Genomic DNA, 21734 nt, shown 5'->3' on the forward strand with positions numbered 1-21734 from the left:
GATTTAGCTAATTCCAAATCAACCTTACTGTAATTTGGGGTTTGTTGCTCAAATTTCACTTCTTTAACTAGTATTATTGTCATGATGCCTTTTTCTGCTCTCTTCTTTGCCTTTTTATTGACTAATTTATTTCCAATATTCACTGGGAAATTCCCAAATTGGTGGGCTTTGCAGTGCATTATTGCAACTTCTTTGTGTTTCTGCACCACTTGGAGCAATTGCAGAATTTCTTCTTGGTGTTTAATGGATGTTCCTTGTGCTGTCAGCATTCCTCTTTCTTTCCATGTGGCTCCATGGGCATGTACTACTCCAAAAGCATACTTTAAATCAGTCCATATATTCACTTTTTATGTTCTGTCCATTTTAGGGCTTTTATGAGGGCTAGTTATCAATTCCGCCTTTTGTGCTGAGGTGTTCACTGAGAGCGGCTTTGCATCAATAACAGAGTTTGTTATTGTATATCCAGCCAATCTTCTTCCATTTCTCATGAGGCTGCTTCCATCAGTACATATCTCGAATTCTGGGTCAGGTATGTTCACTCTTCTGTTACTTCTGCTGGAATAAACTTGTTTGATGGTCTGTAGACAGTCATGACTTAGAACTTCTTCTTCTATTGAACTTAAAAAGATGGCAGGATTTATTGTTGTAGTTGTTTTTGATTTGACATCATCTTGTTCCAACAGGACAATGTGATGTTTGAGCATCCTGCTTGGGGATAACCAGTGTCCTCCTTTCTGTTCCAGAACAGAAAGTACCATATGCGGTACATAAGCTGTTCTTGGGTGTCCCGTTGTCAGCTTACAAGCTTCTTAAGTCAGGAGGACAGTTGCTGCTACAGCCCATAGACAACCTGGTCATCCTTAGCTAACATTGTCCAATTGTTTGGAGAAATAACCAACCGGTCTTCTTCATTCTCCATTTTTCTGAGAAAGCATTCTTCTGAGGGCCGAATGTTGTCTTTCATGAACAAACAGTTCAAAGGGTTTGGTTAAATCGGGCAACCCTAGAGCAGGAGTGAACATCAGAGCTACCTTTACATTCTGGAATGCCTTTCGAGCTTCAGGTTCTCACACAAGGGGTCCCTCCTTCAATTCCTTTAATCCACAGGTGACACCAGCCAGCCATTCCCAGAAACGTTTGCAGCTCCTTAGCTCCTTTTGGCTCCGGCATTTGGCAAATTGCCTCTTTTCTCTCATTTCCCAGTTGTCTTTGTCCCTGTGTGATTTCAGATCCCAAATACATGACAGTCTCTTTTCCAATCTGTGCTTTCTTCTTGGAAAATCTGTTATCACTTTGGCCCAAGAAATTTAGCAGGTTAGTAGTCAAGTTGAAATATTCTTCTCTGGTTTCTGTGGCTATTAAAATATCATCTACATATTGCAACACCAGTCTTTCAGGATAAATTATTTTGCATGTTTCTAATTCCTTAGCCAATTGATTTCCAAAGATCATTGGGCTATTTTTAAATCCTTGAGGTAGCACTGCCCAGGTGAGCTGAGTCTTCTGCCTAGTTGTGGGATTTTGCAGTTCAAAGGCAAAATATGCCTGACTATTTTTGTCAAGAAGAATACAGAAAAAGGCATCCTATAAGTTCAATACAGTGAACCACTTGTGATTTTCTTTTAAAGCTGTCAACAAGGATACAGGTTTGCCGCTAAGGGGTGAATATCTTGAACTATTAAATTTATTGCTATTAAAATCTTGTACTAACCTATATTCCTCACTTTCTGGCTTTTTCACAGGTAAAATGGGAGTATTGAATTCTGATTCACATTCGACTAATAGTCGATATTTTTTTAAAAAATTTTCAATCATTTTCTCAAGGCCTCTTCTAGCTTCTAATTTTAAAGGGTACTGGTTTTGTCTTACCAGTTTGGTGCTCTCCTTTAGAAAAATCTTTACCGGTTCTGCTGCTTTTGAATGTCCGGGAACTTCGCCAGCCCACACCAAAGGGTTACTGCATTGTCCACTTCTTGAGGGATTTCATATGGCTCTGAAGTTGTCTGCAACATAAAAATTCTTGCCTCTCTGGCTTTTGATTAGGGTATATTTAATTGAATGTCACAGTTTTAAAAATTAATTTGTGCTTTCAATTTGCTCAATAAATCTCTCCCCACTAAGGCAACAGGACACTCTGGCATGTATAAAAATTAGCCAGTTCCCCATTTTTACCCACCTTAAAGTTAAGGATTGAATGAAAAAATTATTTTCAGCTTTCCCTGTGGCACCAATTTTGTCTACATGCTTTTTACTCAATTTTCTTCTACCAGTACTTAAAATGAATAGCTCCAGTATCAAAATAGAAAATCCATGGTTTGGGTCCCCAGCTGGATTGTAACCAGGGGTTCTGCTGGGGAATTCTCCCCCAGTCCTCTTTGCACCTCTGACAAAGGCATCTGCTGTGCTGCCAGTTTTTTGTTTCTTTTTCAGAATAAGGACACGCATTTTTCCAGTGCCACCATGCTTCACACTTTGCACACCGATATTCCCAATCTCTCTCCTATTGCAGTTATTTTATCCATTCCTCTACCACACCCCGATCTCATCCCCGGTTTGTTCCCCTACTGCTTGTCGAAGTGGTAGGGGGGGCAAGGCTTGAGCCGCTCCTTGTTCTATCTGGTCTTGTCAGCTTCCAGTTCTCCCTGCAATAGGACTGAAACCCTCATAATTCAGCTGTCCCACTCTACAGCTCCCACCAGGGGTTCGGTGTTCTGGCCCCTTTTTCTACTGTTTCATTTGTTAAACCTGCATCAACACTTCCAGACCACACATAAAGATAATACAGAAATTTAACACATGAATTCTATGCTTTCCTCTTCAGTTCCACATTTTAAACATCACTTTCTATACTACAAGCCAGGATCTTTTCAACCTTTTTCCTTTTTTTTTTTTTTTTTTTTTTTTTTTTTTAAATGCCAAAACCATCGGATCCTTGGGGACGTATCTGCAATCTTTCTGCCACTTGGGATGATTTCCCAAAGTAAAGAACAAATCAACATCGGGGACCACATCTCACTTTCCTTCCCTTCTACAAGATAACATCAACTGTAAAATATTGTATCAATTTTTTTTTTTTCTAGTTACTGGGTCTCCCCTTATATCCTCCCAATGTTTAAGAACACATCCCAGTGGAGACTTCATTAATATTTCCCCTACCATTGAGGTAGACATAGAAGATATGTGTTTTCCCATATTTTACAAAGGAGTTTTTGGTACCAAAAAGACAATAACACTGTTCTACAAACAAAGTCAATCCCGTCACCAAGAAAAGTTTAAAACCCCAAATGCAATACTGTATATCATTCAAGTCCCTACACTGCAACACATGCATACAGACTTAAAAAAACCAAACCAAAACAAAAAAAAAACGCACTGAAGCAACAATTAGCAGCTTGTAAATCACTTCTAAAACACCCTGGGGCCCCTTTCCAAGCTATGTACAAATCTTACCAATACTCCCCATACTCTTACTCTTAAACAATTTAGACTAAATGCCAAATACCAGATAAATGCAAATGACAATTGTCCCAAATACAAAAACCAAACAAATGCAAATGACAATTGTCCCAAATACACAAATATCCAACCCAGCAATAGCTTTCGCTTATGACTTACGGGCAGACGCCTAGGCTTCCAAACCAAACGGGTACCCTCTAAGCCCCAACCCTGCGAAGCTTTCGCCGCGCCTTACGGGCAGGCTATCCAGAGCAGACAGATTTCAAAGAAGAAGTGCCTTACCCTTTTCTCCAGGGAACGTTGCGAGGAGCTTTGTGAGTCGAGAGCGATGGGTCTCCCCGAGAATACCTCGGTGCCGGCTGGAGTTCGATCAACACTCGATCTCGTTCAGTCTCACTCGCAAGGTCCCATCTGGGTCGCCAAAACTGTTACCGAAATCCGGAATAAAACTCCTTAACAGCAACGAGAAGTTAAGAAGCAGGCACTTCTTTATTGCAGCGCTGGGCACACGGGGGATCGCTCCACCTAGCGTGCGCACCCATTTGATCAACAGCACGGGTTAAATACACATTAATTATACATATTCATTAAATTCCAAGAAATAATATGCATAAACATAAGTTTTCTGAGAAACCATTACATCATTTCCCTACCCACTCGCGCATGCCCAGTCTTTTGAGTCGAGGGTCTTTTGGTGGTCTTGGTGGTCGTCAAAACGCCCCCTCCTCAGATTCGCTGGTCAAACTCCTCCTTGAAATCTCCATATCTGGTCTTGAGAACAGGTCGCGGTGCTGCTTGATTTTCCTGGCTCCAAAGTGATGGCTCAGGGCCTATTTCTGCAGGTGGTGTTTGGGGGTGTTTGGGACTTACCATTGTATTAAAGATATGCTAGGCTAGCTTCTAACAAATGCGCATTATAAGATCTCTAGGGTCCCACTCCCTTTAGGAACAAACGAATTTTATGAAGATTTAACCTATGTGACTACAGTTCTATAGTTAGCAAGAATCACCTCATATTGATATTTAATTTTCAATGTTTATGTCATGTAACAGGGGGATGAGGATGCAGAAGAGGGATGAAACAACGCTGCTGGTCCAGGACCCATTGCTTCTCCTGCTCTCAGATCTGCTGCGAGAATTTGACGGTTTGGATGAGTTTTTCTCTCTCTCTCACCCCACCCTCCCTTCCTCCTCTGTACCTCTGGTCACTTCACTGTCATCCACTTAAGAGAACAGATTGGCGTCTTACACTCTTACAGTAGGAGGCTTTGAGGACACACAGCCTCACGCGCACACACGTGCCTGTCCTGCGCTTTCGGTTGCATACAGACCCTGCGGTGCATGTTGCCAGTCTGGCCTGCCGCCGGCTACGAAGAGGAATTCTTCCTCACCTGGAGAGGGAGGCTCCCTCTGGGCTGCAGCAGGAGGCCGATACCAGTCAGACGGCATTTGTTTTTTTCTTCCTTACCTTTCACCAGCCTCTCCAGCTTCCCGCTGCAGCAGCTCCTGTCCACAGCCAGTAAGTCCTCCCATGGCTCGCACTGGCCCCTCCACGGCCACCCGGGGCAGGGCAGCACCAGCCCCTCCAGCAGCACCCACCCCTTTACAGGGAGGGGCCGTCTCCACCACCCTCACTGCCCGCACCTGGGGCTCCTCCAGCCCCAGCCCACAGCTGGAGCCCGGCAGGAACTGGGGGCCATCGCCTGACCCCCACACTGCATCACCTCCTCCCCTGGGCTCCTCACCTCCCATGGCCCCGGGCAAAGGGAGCAGAAACGCAGCCATGAAGTCAAAGGAGACAGCGAGTGTTTATTCAGTCACGCACATAAGTCCGAGCAGCGAGTCTGCTCTGGAGCTTGCAGCCTCCGATCCCCTCTCCGTGTCACTGGAACGACTGCCAAGTCATTCCAGGAGCCACGCTCGTTGGTTCGGCAGGGAACGTACGGTGGGTCGGCTGCGTCCTGGAGCACCGGGCTGCCGGGCAGACTTGGAGGCTGCTAAAAACAAAGAGCAGGGCACGGAACACCACAAGAGAAGAGAAGAGAGGCAGCTTGCAAGACAGAGGGGCGTAGCGAGAAAGCACGAGGCAGGAAACAGGATAGCGAGAGAAGGATGGGGACAGAGAAGGACAGGGAGCCTGACAGAGGTGGGCAAAGCAGCAGTGGAGAGAGGAAGAGAGGCAGCAGAAAGAGGGAGAGGGAGCGGGACAGAGACCAGCAAAGAAGGATGGGGAGCAGGATGGAGATGCAGGAAAAACCTGAGCTGGTGTCCTGGTTTTGGCAGGGATGGAGTTAATTTTCCCTCTCAGTAGCTGGTATGTTTTGGATTTTGTGTGTGAAGAATGTTCATAAACACCCTGATGATATCAGTTGTTGTGAATGAGACCAAGGACACCGTCCTGCTTTCCAAGTCTCGCTAATTTGCAGATGCAGGAAGCTGGGAGAAAGACAGACAGCATAATTGATCCAAACTGGCCAAAGAGAGTATTCCATGCCATAAACGTCATGCTCAGTATATAAGTGGGGGCAGGCGAGGGTGGGTATCTGCCTTCCTGGCATCCATCCTTCCTCCTCGTTTTGCTGGCATCGTTCCCCCTACCTTGCTGGCTCCCTTTTGCTCCTTTGCTTGCTGCTCGGGTTTGTTTCCGTGATCGCTGCTCGGGACGGGCTGTGTCGGTCACTGGGACATCGGGTGGTGAGAAAACACATATTGTTCACTTTGTACATTTTTAATATCCTTATATTCTGTTATTATTGTAGTTTTCCCTTTTATTTTAGTAAATTGTCTTCATCTCAACCCAGGAGTTCTCCTTCCTTCCCAATTCTCTCCCCCATCCCCCTGGGGAGGGGGAGAGTGAGCGAGAAACTGTGTGGTGATTTGGGCTAAACCATCACAGCGGGTCCTGAGGGAACTGGCGGATGAAGTTGCCAAGCCACTGGCCATCATATTTGAGAAGCTGTGGCGGTGTGGTGAGGTCCCCGATGACTGGAAGAGAGGGAACATAACCCCAATTTTTAAAAAGGGGAACAAGGAGGACCCAGGTAACTCCAGGCCGGTCAGCCTCAGCTCTGTGCCTGGCAAGGTCATGGAGCAGATTCTCCTGGAAACCACGCTCAGGCACATGGAGAGCAAGGAGGTGGTTGGTGACAGCCAACATGGCTTCACCAAGGGCAGAGCGTGCCTGACCAGTTTGGTGGCCTTCTATGACGGGGTGACGGCATCGGTGGACAAGGGATGAGCAACTGACATCATCTACCTGGACTTGTGCAAAGCTTTTGACACTGTCCCGCACGGCGTCCTTCTCTCTAAACTGGAGAGACATGGGTTTGATGGACGGACCACTCGGTGGATAAGGAGTTGGCTGGATGGCCGCACTCAGAGAGTGGTGGCCAACGGCTCGATGTCCATGTGGAGACCGGTCACGAGTGGCGTCCCTCAGGGGTCCGTGCTGGGCCCGGCCCTGTTCAACATCTTTGTCAGCGACATGGACAGTGGGACAGAGTGCACCCTCAGCAAGTTCGCCGACGACACCAAGCTGTGTGGTGCCGTCGACACGCTGGAAGGGAGGGATGCCATCCAGAGGGACCTGGACAGGCTGGAGAGGTGGGCCCGTGCCAACCTCATGAAGTTCAACCAGGCCAAGTGCAAGGTCCTGCTCCTGGGCCGTGGCAATCCCAGGCACAAATCCAGGCTGGGTGGGGAATGGATTGAGAGCAGCCCTGAGGAGAAGGACTTGGGGGTGCTGGTGGATGAGAAGCTCAACATGAGCAGGCAATGCGCCCTTGCGGCCCAGAAGGCCAACCGCATCCTGGGCTGCATCAGGAGGAGCGTGGCCAGCAGGTCGAGGGAGGGGATTCTGCCCCTCTGCTCTGCTCTTGTGATATATTTTTCATGATGAGGGTGGTGGGACCCTGGCCCAGGTTGCCCAGAGAGGCGGTGGATGCCCCATCCCTGGAAACGTTCCAGGCCAGGTTGGCCGGGGCTCTGAGCAACCGGATCCGGTTGGAGATGTCCCTGCTCCGTGCGGGGGGTGGGGCTGGGTGGGCTTTGGAGGTCCCTTCCCACCCCAACCAGTCTGTGATTCTGTGGTTCTATAGAGACAGGCAGGAGGACCTGGAGGATCATAGAGACGGGCCAAGACGTACCAGAGCGGCCACCATGCAGCCCGCGGCCTACGCCGTGTCCTCCAAGCCTCGGGGGTCCCCACGGCCACTCGTGGCCCCCGCCACATGTCCCCCCGTGTCCCCACACCCCCGTGTCCCCCCCAGGCAGAGGCAGAGCCCTCGGTGGGTTCAGCGCAGGTTTAATGGGGGGGGGCAGGGTGGGGCTGTGCGCGGTGGGGGGAGGGGGTGGGTGACACTGTCCCCATGCGACACCCCCGCGGGGGTGCGTGTGCGTGGGTCTGCGCGTGAGACACCTCCCCGCCACGTGGGCTGCACACAAGCACGTGCGAGTGCACGGGGAGGGGGAGGCAGCAGTGTGGGGGGGTGGTACAGGACCCCCCAAAGCAGCGTTTCAGGGGGGCAGTGGGGGGGGGGGGGCCATGCTTGACCTCGCACGAGGGGCCAGGGGTGTGCGTGTGGGTCCCAGCGGCTCTGGACAGCGGCGTCCGGCCCCCCCCCCTCCTCGTGCGAGGGCCTTCGTGCAAGGCCCAGGCCCCTCGTGCAAGCTCACCCCCTCCCCGGCTTAGGCACAAGAGGCGAGTGAGGGCATTTTGGGGGAGGCACGTGGGCTCGTGCACGAGGGCAGCTCTCGCACGAGGGCGGCTCACCCCCAAGGCTTTTGCACGAGGCCCTCGTACAAGGCTCTTGCACAAGGGCGGCCCTCACAGAATGGCTCTCACACCAGGCTCTTGCACAAGGTCTTCACATGAGGCTTTTGCACAAGAATGGCTCCTGCACAAGGTCCTCGCACAAGTCTCCTGCATGAGGATGGCTCTCACACGAGGCTCTTGCATTACGATGGCTGGCATACAAGGCTCTTGCACGAGTGGCTTTTGCACAAGGCTCTTGCACAGGAATGGCTCTCGCACGAGGCTGTTGCACAAGGTCCATGCCACGAGCCTCTTCCACAAGCGCGGCTCTCGCACGAGCCCCAGGCACAAGGTCCTTGAAAGAGGCTCTTGCGGGAAGACGGCTCTCGCATAAGGCTCTCGCACGAGGGTGGCTCTCGCACAAGGTCCTTGCACGAGGCTGTGGCACAGGGCAGCTCTCGCACGAGGCTCTCGCACGAGGGTGGCTCTCGCACAAGGTCCTCGCACGAGGCTGTGGCACAGGGCAGCTCTCGCACGAGGCTCTCGCACGAGGGTGGCTCTCGCACAAGGTCCTCGCACGAGGCTGTGGCACAGGGTAGCTCTCGCACGAGGCTCTTGCACGAGGGTCTCTCTGGAGCCCTGGGGCTGCGCAGGGCGGAGCAGTACAAAATGGGGGTCCCCGGGGGGGGAGGGTGCTGCCCTGGTGGTCCCAGATTTGGGAGGGGGGGGCAAGGTCCCCCCCAAAGGGGCATTTTCAGCCCAGCACCAAATGGGGGGGGGATGCCCCCCCGGCCCCCCTGGGGGGGGCCAGGCCGAGGTAGGATGGGGGGACCCGTGGTTGGGGGGGCTTGGGCGGCCCCAAAAGTGGGGGCTGGGTGGGAGGATTTGGCGGGGGGGGTTGGGGGGGTCCCAAACTGGGGGGGTGCAGGGATTTCAGGTGGGTCCCCGAGGAGGGGGATGGGGGAAGTGTCCCCCTTGTCAGGGGGGCATTCAAGCCCCCAGGGCTGGGGGGGACGGGAGAAATGGGGGGAGGTGGGGGGACTGGGGGGCCCCGAGGGGGTGGGGACACTGGGGGTACCCCAGGGCCGGAAGGAGGGGTCATGGCTTTCGGTGGCCCCCCCGGGGATGTGGGGGGGCCCATTTGTAGGGGGGGGGTTGAGGGGGGGTGGGTTTTTTTCGGGTCCCCCACTGAGCATCACGGGGTTGGTGTTTCAGCCCACCCCCTTGGATTTTGGGGGGGGAGGTGTTTTGGGGTCCCCATCAAGGCTGGGGGGGGGGGGGTCGGCGTTTTAGACCCGCTGCTGGGCTTTTTTGGGGGGGTGGGGCCCTTCCGCACGCATTCCCCCCCCCTCAGTTGGTCTCCAGGCGGGGGGGGGTCGCTCTCCTCCAGGGTGGCCGGGGGGGGCTCCGGCAGGGCCAGGCCCTCTGGGGGGGGCACACACGACACATTATTGGGGTGTCACATCCCCCCCGAAACTGTCCCCCTCCCGCAGCACCCCTGGTTGTGCCCCTCCCCCCCCATTTCACCCCTCTTATCCCCCCCCCGTTACGGCCCCTCCCTGTTACTGGGCCTCCCTCCCATTATTGGGGACCCTCCCTCATTATCGGGGCCCCCCCCGCTACTGGAGCCCCCCCTCACCGAGGGGCTGCTCCTGCCCCAGGCGGGGGCTCGGTCCCGGGGGCTCCTCCCCACTCAGCCGCAGCCCCTGCGGGGGGCACGAGTGGGGCGGGGGGCGACACCAGTGGGGGGCGACACAAGGTACCCCCCGCGTCCCCTGCCCCCACTCTCAAGCCCCCCCACGTCCCCCTGCCCCTCTCTCGCCCCGCCCCCCGTGTCCCTGCGCCCCCTCCTCCCCCTTCGTCCGTCCCCCCAGTGACCCCACACCCCGTCCCCCCGCGCGCGGGTCCCTCCCCCACCCCCACGCCCCCCCCCGCGTCCCCCCGTACCAGGCCGAGGCGGGGCATCAGGTGGGGGTCGAGCTCGGGGCGCTTCAGGGGGGCCCCCGCGTCCTCCCCGCTCGGCTCCCGCGCCCTGCACGGCACCGTCACGTCGGGCCCACGGCCACGCCCCCCCGCCGCGGCCACGCCCGCGCCCCGCCCACACAACGCGCTCACAGGCGAGAAGCCCCGCCCCAGCCCTCCTTAGCCCCGCCCCTTCGCCCCAAGCCCCGCCCCGCCAGCCCCTCCCGCCTCTTAGCCCCGCCCCTCCACCCTCCCGAACGGCTCGGCCCCGCCCACCTCTTCCTGGCGGGGCGCGGCGTCGGGGCGGGGCCCAGGGCGGGGTCGCTGGCCCAGCGCGGGAGGGCGGGGCCGGGGCGGGAGGGGGCGGGGCCACGGCCCGGGAAGCTGCGGGCGCGAGGCCGAGGAGGCGGGGCCTCGGCCGAGGAGGCGGGGCCAAGAGGGCGCGGGCCACGCCCCCGCGGCGGCTCAGCCCCGCCCAGCTGGAAGTCGCCGTCCATGGGGATGTAGGGGGCCAGCATGGCCAGGTCCAGGGGGGCCGCCTGGGAGGGCAAGGGACGGGGTCACGCACAGCCCCTCCCCCTGGCATGGCCACGGCCCAGGGGTCGGGAGGAGGGCACGAGGGGACAGGGGCACGGGGGGGTCAGGGGCTCGGGGGGGGACAGGGGCTCAGGGGGACAGGGGCACGGGGGGGACAGGGGATCGGGGGGGACGGGGGCTCGGAGGGGGGACAGGGGCACGGGGGGGACAGGGGTACGGGGGGCACAGGGGATCGAGGGGGGCACAGGGGCACGGGGGGGGACAGGGACTCGGGGGGGACAGGGTCTCGGGGGGGGGAAAGGGCCACGGGGGGGACAGGGGCTCCGGGGGGGACAGGGACTCGGGGGGGACAGGGGCGCGGGTGGGGACAGGGGCACAGGGGGGACAGGGGCACGGGAGGACAGGGACACGGGGGGCACAGGGGCTCGGGGGTGACAGGGGCTCGGGGGGGACAGGTGCTCGGGGGGGACGGGGCACGGGGGGTAGAGTGGCTCGGGGGGGGAGAGGGGCACGGGGGGACAGGGGCACGTGGGGGGACAGTGGCACGGGAGGACAGGGGCTCGGAGGGGGACAGGGGCACGTGGGGACAGGGGCTCGGGGGGGACAGGGGCACGGGTTGGAAAGGGGCTCGGGGGGGACAGGGTCACGGGGGGGGACAGGGGCACGGGGGGACAGGGGCTCGGGGGGACAGGGGCACGGGTTGGAAAGGGGCAAGGGGGGGACAGGGTCACGGGGGGGGACAGGGGCACGGGGGGACAGAGGCTCGGGGGGGGACAGGGGCACGGGGGGGGACAGGGGCTCGGGGGGGACAGGGGCTCTGGGGGGACAGGGGCACGGGGGGGACGGGGGGCACGGGGGGGACAGGGACTCGGCGGGGACAGGGGCTCGGGGGGACAGGGGCACGGGGGGACAGAGGCTCGGGGGGGGACAGGGGCACGGGGGGGGTCAGGGGCACGGGGGGACAGGGACTCGGCGGGGACAGGGGCTCGGGGGGGACGGGGGCACGGGGGGGACAGGGACTCGGCGGGGACAGGGGCTCGGGGGGACAGGGGCACGGGGGGACAGAGGCTCGGGGGGGGACAGGGGCACGGGGGGGGACAGGGGCACGGGGGGACAGAGGCTCGGGGGGGGACAGGGGCACGGGGCGGGACAGGGGCACGGGGGGACCGGGCAAGGGGGGGACAGGGGCACGGGGGGGACAGGGGCACGGGGGGGGTCAGGGGCACGGGGGGGACAGGGGCACGGGGGGACAGAGGCTCGGGGGGGGACAGGGGCACGGGGGGGGACAGGGGCACGGGGGGACGGGGCACGGGGGGGGACAGGGGCACGGGGGGACAGGGCAAGGGGGGTACAGGGGCTCGGGGGGGACAGGGGCACAGGGGGGGACAGGGGCACGGGTGGGACGGGCTCGGGGGCGTCGAGGCACGGGGGGGACAGGGGCACGGGGGGGACAGGGGCTCGGGGGGGGAAAGGGGCACGGGGGGGACAGGGCCTCGGGGGGGGACAGGGGCTCGGGGGGGAACAGGGTCTCCGGGGGACAGGGGCTCGGGGCGGGACAGGGGCACGTGGGGACAGGGGCTCGGGGGGTCAGGGGCACGGGGGGGGACAGGGGCACGGGTGGGACGGGCTCGGGGGGGTCGAGGCACGGGGGGGACAGGGGCACGGGGGGGACAGGGGCTCAGAGAGGGACAGGGGCACGGGGGGGACAGGGGCTCGGGGTGGACAGGGGCACGGGGGGGACAGGGGCACGGGGGGACGGGGCACGGGGGGGGACAGGGGCACGGGGGGACAGGGCAAGGGGGGTACAGGGGCTCGGGGGGGACAGGGGCACAGGGGGGGACAGGGGCACGGGTGGGACGGGCTCGGGGGCGTCGAGGCACGGGGGGGAAAGGGGCACGGGGGGGACAGGGCCTCGGGGGGGGACAGGGTCTCCGGGGGACAGGGGCTCGGGGCGGGACAGGGGCACGTGGGGACAGGGGCTCGGGGAAACAGGGGCACGGGGGGGACAGGGGCACGGGGGGGACAGGGGCTCAGAGAGGGACAGGGGCACGGGGGGGACAGGGGCTCGGGGTGGACAGAGGCTCGAGGGGGGACAGGGGCACGGGGGGGGACAGGGGCACGGGGGGACAGGGCAAGGGGGGGACAGGGGCACGGGGGGGACAGGGGCACGGGGGGGACAGGGGCTCCGGGGGGACAGGGGCACGGGGGGGACAGGGGCTCAGAGAGGGACAGGGGCACGGGGGGGACAGGGGCTCGGGGTGGACAGAGGCTCGGGGGGGGACAGGGGCACGGGGGGGGACAGGGGCACGGGGGGACAGGGCAAGGGGGGGACAGGGGCTCGGGGGGGACAGGGGCACGGGTGGGACGGGCTCGGGGGCGTCGAGGCACGGGGGGGACAGGGGCACGGGGGGGACAGGGGCTCGGGGGGGGAAAGGGGCACGGGGGGGACAGGGTCTCGGGGGGGGACAGGGGCTCGGGGGGGAACAGGGTCTCCGGGGGACAGGGGCTCGGGGCGGGACAGGGGCACGTGGGGACAGGGGCTCGGGGGGACAGGGGCACGGGGGGAGACAGGGGCTCGGGGGGACAGGGGCACGGGGGGGACAGGGGCTCGGGGGGACAGGGGCTCCGGGGGGACAGGGGCACGGGGGGGACAGGGGCACGGGGGGGAACAGCGGCACGGGGGGGACGGGGGCACAAGGGGGTCAGGGGCACGGGCGGGACAGGGGCACGGGGGGGACAGGGGCTCGGGGGGGGACAGGGGCTCCTGGGGGACAGGGGCACGGGGGGGACAGGGGCTCGGGGGGGACAGGGGCACGGGGGGGAACAGCGGCACGGGGGGGACGGGGGCACGGGGGGGTCAGGGGCGCGGGGGGGACAGGGGCTCGGGGGGACAGGGGCACGGGCGGACAGGGGCTCCTGGGGGACAGGGGCACGGGGGGGACAGGGGCTCGGGGGGGACAGGGGCACGGGGGGGACAGGGGCTCGGGGGGGGACAGGGGCACGGGGGGACAGGGGCTCGGGGGGACAGGGGCACGGGGGGGGACAGGGGCTCGGGGGGACACGGGCTCGGGGGGGACAGGGGCACGGGGGGACAGGGGCACGGGGGGGGACAGGGGTTCCGGGGGGACAGGGGCACGGGGGGGACAGGGGCTCGGGGGGGACAGGGGCTCGGGGGGACACGGGCTCGGGGGGGGACAGGGGTTCCGGGGGGCCAGGGGCACGGGGGGGACAGGGGCTCGGGGGGTACAGGGGCTCGGAGGGGGACAGGGGCACGGGGGGACAGGGGCTCGGAGGGGGACGGGGGCACGGGGGGGACAGGGGCACGGGGGGACAGGGGCTCGGGGGGGGACAGGGGTTCCGGGGGGACGGGGGCTCGGGGGGGACAGGGGCACGGGGGGGGACAGGGGCACGGGGGGACAGAGGCTCGGGGGTGGACAGGGGCACGGGGCGGGACAGGGGCACGGGGGGACCGGGCAAGGGGGGGACAGGGGCTCGGGGGGGACAGGGGCACGGGTGGGATGGGCTCGGGGGGGTCGAGGCACGGGGGGGACAGGGGCACGGGGGGGACAGGGTCTCGGGGGGGGACAGGGGCACGTAGGGACATGGCTCGGCGGGGGACAGGGGCACGGGGGGGACAGGGGCTCGGGGGGGGACAGGGGCACGGGGGGGACAGGGGCACGGGGGGACAGAGGCTCGGGGGGGGACAGGGGCACGGGGGGGGACAGGGGCACGGGGGGACGGGGCAAGGGGGGGACAGGGGCTCGGGGGGTCAGGGGCACGGGGGGGGACAGGGGCACGGGTGGGACGGGCTCGGGGGGGTCGAGGCACGGGGGGGACAGGGGCTCAGAGAGGGACAGGGGCTCGGGGGGGGAAAGGGGCACGGGGGGGACAGGGTCTCGGGGGGGGACAGGGGCTCGGGGGGGAACAGGGTCTCGGGGGGGGGAAAGGGCCACGGGGGGGACAGGGGCTCCGGGGGGGACAGGGACTCGGGGGGGACAGGGGCGCGGGTGGGGACAGGGGCACAGGGGGGACAGGGGCACGGGAGGACAGGGACATGGGGGGCACAGGGGCTCGGGGGTGACAGGGGCACGGGGTGGACAGGTGCTCGGGGGGGACGGGGCACGGGGGGTAGAGTGGCTCGGGGGGGGACAGGGGCACGGGGGGACAGGGGCACGTGGGGGGACAGTGGCACGGGAGGACAGGGGCTCGGAGGGGGACAGGGTCACGGGGGGGGACAGGGGCACGGGGGGACAGGGGCTCGGGGGGACAGGGGCACGGGTTGGAAAGGGGCTCGGGGGGGACAGGGTCACGGGGGGGACAGGGGCACGGGGGGACAGAGGCTCGGGGGGGGACAGGGGCACGGGGGGGGACAGGGGCTCGGGGGGGACAGGGGCACGGGGGGGACAGGGGCTCTGGGGGGACAGGGGCACGGGGGGGACGGGGGCACGGGGGGGACAGGGACTCGGCGGGGACAGGGGCTCGGGGGGACAGGGGCACGGGGGGACAGAGGCTCGGGGGGGGACAGGGGCACGGGGGGGGTCAGGGGCACGGGGGGACAGGGGCACGGGTTGGAAAGGGGCTCGGGGGGGACAGGGTCACGGGGGGGGACAGGGGCACGGGGGGACAGAGGCTCGGGGGGGGACAGGGGCACGGGGGGGGACAGGGGCACGGGGGGACGGGGGCTCGGGGTGGACAGGGGCACGGGGGGGGACAGGGGCACGGTGGGGACAGGGGCACGGTGGGGACAGGGGCTCGGGGGGGACAGGGGCACGGGGGGACAGGGGCTCGGGGGGGCACAGGGGCAAGGGGGGGACAGGGTCTCCGGGGGACAGGGGCACGGGGGGACAGGGGCACGGGGGGGGACAGGGGCACGGGGGGGACAGGGGCACGGGGGGGACAGGGGCTCTGGGGGGACAGGGGCACGGGGGGGACGGGGGCACGGGGGGGACAGGGACTCGGCGGGGACAGGGGCTCGGGGGGACAGGGGCACGGGGGGGACAGGGGCACGGGGGGGACAGGGGCTCCGGGGGGGACAGGGGCACGGGGGGGGACAGAGGCTCGGGGGGGGACAGGGGCACGGGGGGGGACAGGGGCACGGGGGGACAGAGGCTCGGGGGGGGACAGGGGCTCGGGGGGGGACAGGGGCACGGGGGGGGACAGGGGTTCCGGGGGGACGGGGGCTCGGGGTGGACAGGGGCACGTGGGGGGACAGGGGCACGGGGGGACAGAGGCTCGGGGGGGGACAGGGGCACGGGGCGGGACAGGGGCACGGGGGGACCGGGCAAGGGGGGGACAGGGGCTCGGGGGGGACAGGGGCACGGGGGGGGACAGGGGCACGGGTGGGATGGGCTCGGGGGGGTCGAGGCACGGGGGGGACAGGGGCACGGGGGGGACAGGGTCTCGGGGGGGGACAGGGGCACGTGGGGACATGGCTCGGCGGGGGACAGGGGCACGGGGGGGACAGGGGCTCGGGGGGGGACAGGGGCACGGGGGGGACAGGGGCACGGGGGGACAGAGGCTCGGGGGGGGACAGGGGCACGGGGGGGGACAGGGGCACGGGGGGACGGGGCAAGGGGGGGACAGGGGCTCAGAGAGGGACAGGGGCACGGGGGGGACAGGGGCTCGGGGTGGACAGGGGCACGGGGGGGGACAGGGGCACGGGGGGGGACAGGGGCACGGGGGGACGGGGCACGGGGGGGGACAGGGGCACGGGGGGACAGGGCAAGGGGGGGACAGGGGCTCGGGGGGGACAGGGGCACGGGGGGGGACAGGGGCACGGGTGGGACGGGCTCGGGGGCGTCGAGGCACGGGGGGGACAGGGGCACGGGGGGGACAGGGGCTCGGGGGGGGAAAGGGGCACGGGGGGGACAGGGTCTCGGGGGGGGACAGGGGCTCGGGGGGGAACAGGGTCTCCGGGGGACAGGGGCTCGGGGCGGGACAGGGACACGTGGGGACAGGGGCTCGGGGGGACAGGGGCACGGGGGGGACAGGGGCTCCGGGGGGACAGGGGCACGGGGGGGACAGGGGCACGGGGGGGACAGGGGCTCGGGGGGACAGGGGCTCCGGGGGAGACAGGGGCACGGTGGGGACAGGGGCTCGGGGGGACAGGGGCTCCGGGGGGGACAGGGGCACGGGGGGGACAGGGGCTCGGGGGGGACAGGGGCTCGGGGGGACAGGGGCTCCGGGGGGGACAGGGGCACGGTGGGGACAGGGGCTCCGGGGGGGGACAGGGGCACGGGGGGGAACAGCGGCACGGGGGGGACAGGGGCACGGGGTGGACAGGTGCTCGGGGGGGACGGGGCACGGGGGGTAGAGTGGCTCGGGGGGGGACAGGGGCACGGGGGGACAGGGGCACGTGGGGGGACAGTGGCACGGGAGGACAGGGGCTCGGAGGGGGACAGGGTCACGGGGGGGGACAGGGGCACGGGGGGACAGGGGCTCGGGGGGACAGGGGCACGGGTTGGAAAGGGGCTCGGGGGGGACAGGGTCACGGGGGGGACAGGGGCACGGGGGGACAGAGGCTCGGGGGGGGACAGGGGCACGGGGGGGGACAGGGGCTCGGGGGGGACAGGGGCACGGGGGGGACAGGGGCTCTGGGGGGACAGGGGCACGGGGGGGACGGGGGCACGGGGGGGACAGGGACTCGGCGGGGACAGGGGCTCGGGGGGACAGGGGCACGGGGGGACAGAGGCTCGGGGGGGGACAGGGGCACGGGGGGGGTCAGGGGCACGGGGGGACAGGGGCACGGGTTGGAAAGGGGCTCGGGGGGGACAGGGTCACGGGGGGGGACAGGGGCACGGGGGGACAGAGGCTCGGGGGGGGACAGGGGCACGGGGGGGGACAGGGGCACGGGGGGACGGGGGCTCGGGGTGGACAGGGGCACGGGGGGGGACAGGGGCACGGTGGGGACAGGGGCACGGTGGGGACAGGGGCTCGGGGGGGACAGGGGCACGGGGGGACAGGGGCTCGGGGGGGCACAGGGGCAAGGGGGGGACAGGGTCTCCGGGGGACAGGGGCACGGGGGGACAGGGGCACGGGGGGGGACAGGGGCACGGGGGGGACAGGGGCACGGGGGGGACAGGGGCTCTGGGGGGACAGGGGCACGGGGGGGACGGGGGCACGGGGGGGACAGGGACTCGGCGGGGACAGGGGCTCGGGGGGACAGGGGCACGGGGGGGACAGGGGCACGGGGGGGACAGGGGCTCCGGGGGGGACAGGGGCACGGGGGGGGACAGAGGCTCGGGGGGGGACAGGGGCACGGGGGGGGACAGGGGCACGGGGGGACAGAGGCTCGGGGGGGGACAGGGGCTCGGGGGGGGACAGGGGCACGGGGGGGGACAGGGGTTCCGGGGGGACGGGGGCTCGGGGTGGACAGGGGCACGGGGGGGGACAGGGGCACGGGGGGACAGAGGCTCGGGGGGGGACAGGGGCACGGGGCGGGACAGGGGCACGGGGGGACCGGGCAAGGGGGGGACAGGGGCTCGGGGGGGACAGGGGCACGGGGGGGGACAGGGGCACGGGTGGGATGGGCTCGGGGGGGTCGAGGCACGGGGGGGACAGGGGCACGGGGGGGACAGGGTCTCGGGGGGGGACAGGGGCACGTGGGGACATGGCTCGGCGGGGGACAGGGGCACGGGGGGGACAGGGGCTCGGGGGGGGACAGGGGCACGGGGGGGACAGGGGCACGGGGGGACAGAGGCTCGGGGGGGGACAGGGGCACGGGGGGGGACAGGGGCACGGGGGGACGGGGCAAGGGGGGGACAGGGGCTCAGAGAGGGACAGGGGCACGGGGGGGACAGGGGCTCGGGGTGGACAGGGGCACGGGGGGGGGACAGGGGCACGGGGGGGGACAGGGGCACGGGGGGACGGGGCACGGGGGGGGACAGGGGCACGGGGGGACAGGGCAAGGGGGGGACAGGGGCTCGGGGGGGACAGGGGCACGGGGGGGGACAGGGGCACGGGCTCGGGGGGGGAAAGGGGCACGGGGGGGACAGGGTCTCGGGGGGGGACAGGGGCTCGGGGGGGAACAGGGTCTCCGGGGGACAGGGGCTCGGGGCGGGACAGGGACACGTGGGGACAGGGGCTCGGGGGGACAGGGGCACGGGGGGGACAGGGGCTCCGGGGGGACAGGGGCACGGGGGGGACAGGGGCACGGGGGGGACAGGGGCTCGGGGGGACAGGGGCTCCGGGGGAGACAGGGGCACGGTGGGGACAGGGGCTCGGGGGGACAGGGGCTCCGGGGGGGACAGGGGCACGGGGGGGACAGGGGCTCGGGGGGGACAGGGGCTCGGGGGGACAGGGGCTCCGGGGGGGACAGGGGCACGGTGGGGACAGGGGCTCCGGGGGGGGACAGGGGCACGGGGGGGAACAGCGGCACGGGGGGGACAGGGGCTCCGGGGGGGACAGGGGCACGGGGGGGACAGGGGCTCGGGGGGGACAGGGGCTCGGGGGGACAGGGGCTCCGGGGGGGACAGGGGCACGGTGGGGACAGGGGCTCGGGGGGGACAGGGGCACGGGGGGGACGGGGGCACGGGGGGACAGGGGCTCGGGGGGGACAGGGGCACGGGGGGGAACAGCGGCACGGCGGGGACGGGGGCACGGGGGGGTCAGGGGCACGGGGGGGACAGGGGCACGGGGGGGACAGGGGCTCGGGGGGGGACAGGGGCACGGGGGGACAGGGGCTCGGGGGGACAGGGGCACGGGGGGGGACAGGGGCTCGGGGGGACACGGGCTCGGGGGGGACAGGGGCACGGGGGGACAGGGGCACGGGGGGGGACAGGGGTTCCGGGGGGACAGGGGCACGGGGGGGACAGGGGCTCGGGGGGTACAGGGGCTCGGGGGGGACAGGGGCACGGGGGGGAACAGCGGCACGGGGGGGACGGGGGCACGGGGGGGTCAGGGGCACGGGGGGGACAGGGGCACGGGGGGGACAGGGGCTCGGGGGGGGACAGGGGCACGGGGGGACAGGGGCTCGGGGGGACAGGGGCACGGGGGGGGACAGGGGCTCGGGGGGACACGGGCTCGGGGGGGACAGGGGCACGGGGGGACAGGGGCTCGGGGGGACAGGGGCACGGGGGGGGACAGGGGCTCGGGGGGACACGGGCTCGGGGGGGACAGGGGCACGGGGGGACAGGGGCACGGGGGGGGACAGGGGTTCCGGGGGGACAGGGGCACGGGGGGGACAGGGGCTCGGGGGGGACAGGGGCTCGGGGGGACAGGGGCACGGGGGGGACAGGGGTTCCGGGGGGACAGGGGCACGGGGGGGACAGGGGCTCGGGGGGGACAGGGGCTCGGGGGGACAGGGGCACGGGGGGGGACAGGGGTTCCGGGGGGACAGGGGCACGGGGGGGGACAGCGGCACGGGGGGACAGGGTCTCGGGGGGGACAGGGGCTCGGGGGGACACGGGCTCGGGGGGACAGGGGCACGGGGGGACAGGGGCACGGGGGGGGGGACAGGGGTTCCGGGGGGACAGGGGCACGGGGGGGACAGGGGCTCGGGGAGTACAAGGGGCTCGGAGGGGGACAGGGGCTCGGGGGGGACAGGGGCACGGGGGGGACAGGGGCTCGGGGGGGACAGGGGCACGGGGGGGGTCAGGGGCTCGGGGGGGGACGGGGCACGGGTGGGGTCAGGGGCTCGGGGGGGACAGGGGCTCGGGGGGTCAGGGGCTCGGGTGGGGTCAGGGGCTCGGGGGGGACAGGGGCTCGGGGGGGGGACAGGGGCACGGGGGGGACAGGGGCACGGGGGGGGACAGGGGCTCGGAGGGGGACAGAGGCTCGGGGGGGGACAGGGGCACGGGGGGGGTCAGGGGCTCGGGGGGGGACGGGGCACGGGGGGGGACAGGGGCACGGGGGGGGACAGGGGCACGGGGGGACAGGGGCACTGGGGGACAGGGGCTCGGGGGACGCGAGGGGGGACAGGGGCTGGGGGGGGACAGGTGCACGGGGGGGGTCAGGGGCTCGGTTGGGACAGGGGCTCGGGGGGGACAGGGCCTCGGGGGGGACGGGGGCTCGGGGGGGACAGGGGCTCGGGGGACGCGGGGGGGGACAGTGGGATAGGGGGACGGGGGCGGGACGGGGTCACACACAGCCCCCCGGCATGGCCAGGGGATGAGGGGGGCGGGCGATGGGGGGGACGGGGACAGGGGGGGCCCCCCACGCCCCCCGTACCTGCAGGGCCGTGCCGGGTCCCGGGCTCCCCCCGAAAAGCGTTTGCACCTCCAACAGCACCTCATCCCGGGGGGCCTGGGGGGGGGAGGCGCAGCCATGGACCTCCGGACCCCCCCCCACCCCAGCCAGGACCCCCCCAGTGGCCCCGCCCCCCACCCAAACTGGTCCCCCTGCATCCTTTCAAGATCCCCCTTCTCCCACAGTCCTGGCCGGGACCCCCCCAGGGGACGCCCCCAAACCCCGAGGCCCCCCCTATTTTTCCACACCCCCCTCAAGCCCCCATAGCCAGGCTGGGACCTCCGAAGGCCTCTCGGGGACATCACCCCCCCGCCCCCCCCCCCCAAAAACCCGCAAGCCGGACTCACCGGGGAGGGGCTGCGGGGGCGGCGCCGGGGGGTGGGCGCCGGGGGGGGGGTCGAAGATGGGGGCCAGCAGGCGCGCGAGCTCGGGGGAGCAGAAGCGGCGGGGGTCCCGCTGCAGCGCCGCCTCGGGGACGTGGGCCGGGCGCACGAAAGCCAGCACGCGTGGGCCCCCCACTCCTGCCCACAGCGTCACGTGGGGGGGGACCAGCGACCCCCCGGGGTCACCCCAGGGACCCCCCCCCGAGACACCCCCGGGGACCACAGAGCAGCTGCAGGGACCCCCCAGGGACCCCAGAGACCCCCTAGGGACCCACCCGAGACCCCTCCAGACCCCCATCCACTAAGCACCCCCATCTCCCCCCTCCCAGTGCTCCCAGTGACCCCCATCACCTCCCAGCGCCCCCTCCCAGTGCTCTCAGTTACCCCATCACCCCCTCCCAGTGCACCCGATTACCTCCCAGCTCCCCCTCCCCAGTGCTCCCAGTTACCCCCATGCA

General features: G+C 67.3%; 1 protein-coding gene across 1 annotated transcript in view; it reads right to left on the reverse strand.

Moving 5' to 3' along the window:
- Window positions 1-10682: 10682 nt before the first annotated feature.
- HIF3A (hypoxia inducible factor 3 subunit alpha) overlaps window positions 10683-21734 on the reverse strand; it is a 34979-nt gene continuing 23927 nt past the window's right edge. The window contains 3 exon segments of the mRNA XM_086769146.1: window positions 10683-10710; window positions 20876-20950; window positions 21241-21414. Coding sequence (XP_086625272.1) covers window positions 20937-20950; window positions 21241-21414 — 188 coding nt within the window. The 3' untranslated portion in view covers window positions 10683-10710; window positions 20876-20936.

The sequence above is a fragment of the Chlamydotis macqueenii genome, chromosome 31 (assembly GCF_036417535.1).
Source record: "Chlamydotis macqueenii isolate bChlMac1 chromosome 31, bChlMac1.mat, whole genome shotgun sequence".
NCBI classification, from domain to species: Eukaryota; Metazoa; Chordata; class Aves; order Otidiformes; family Otididae; genus Chlamydotis; species Chlamydotis macqueenii.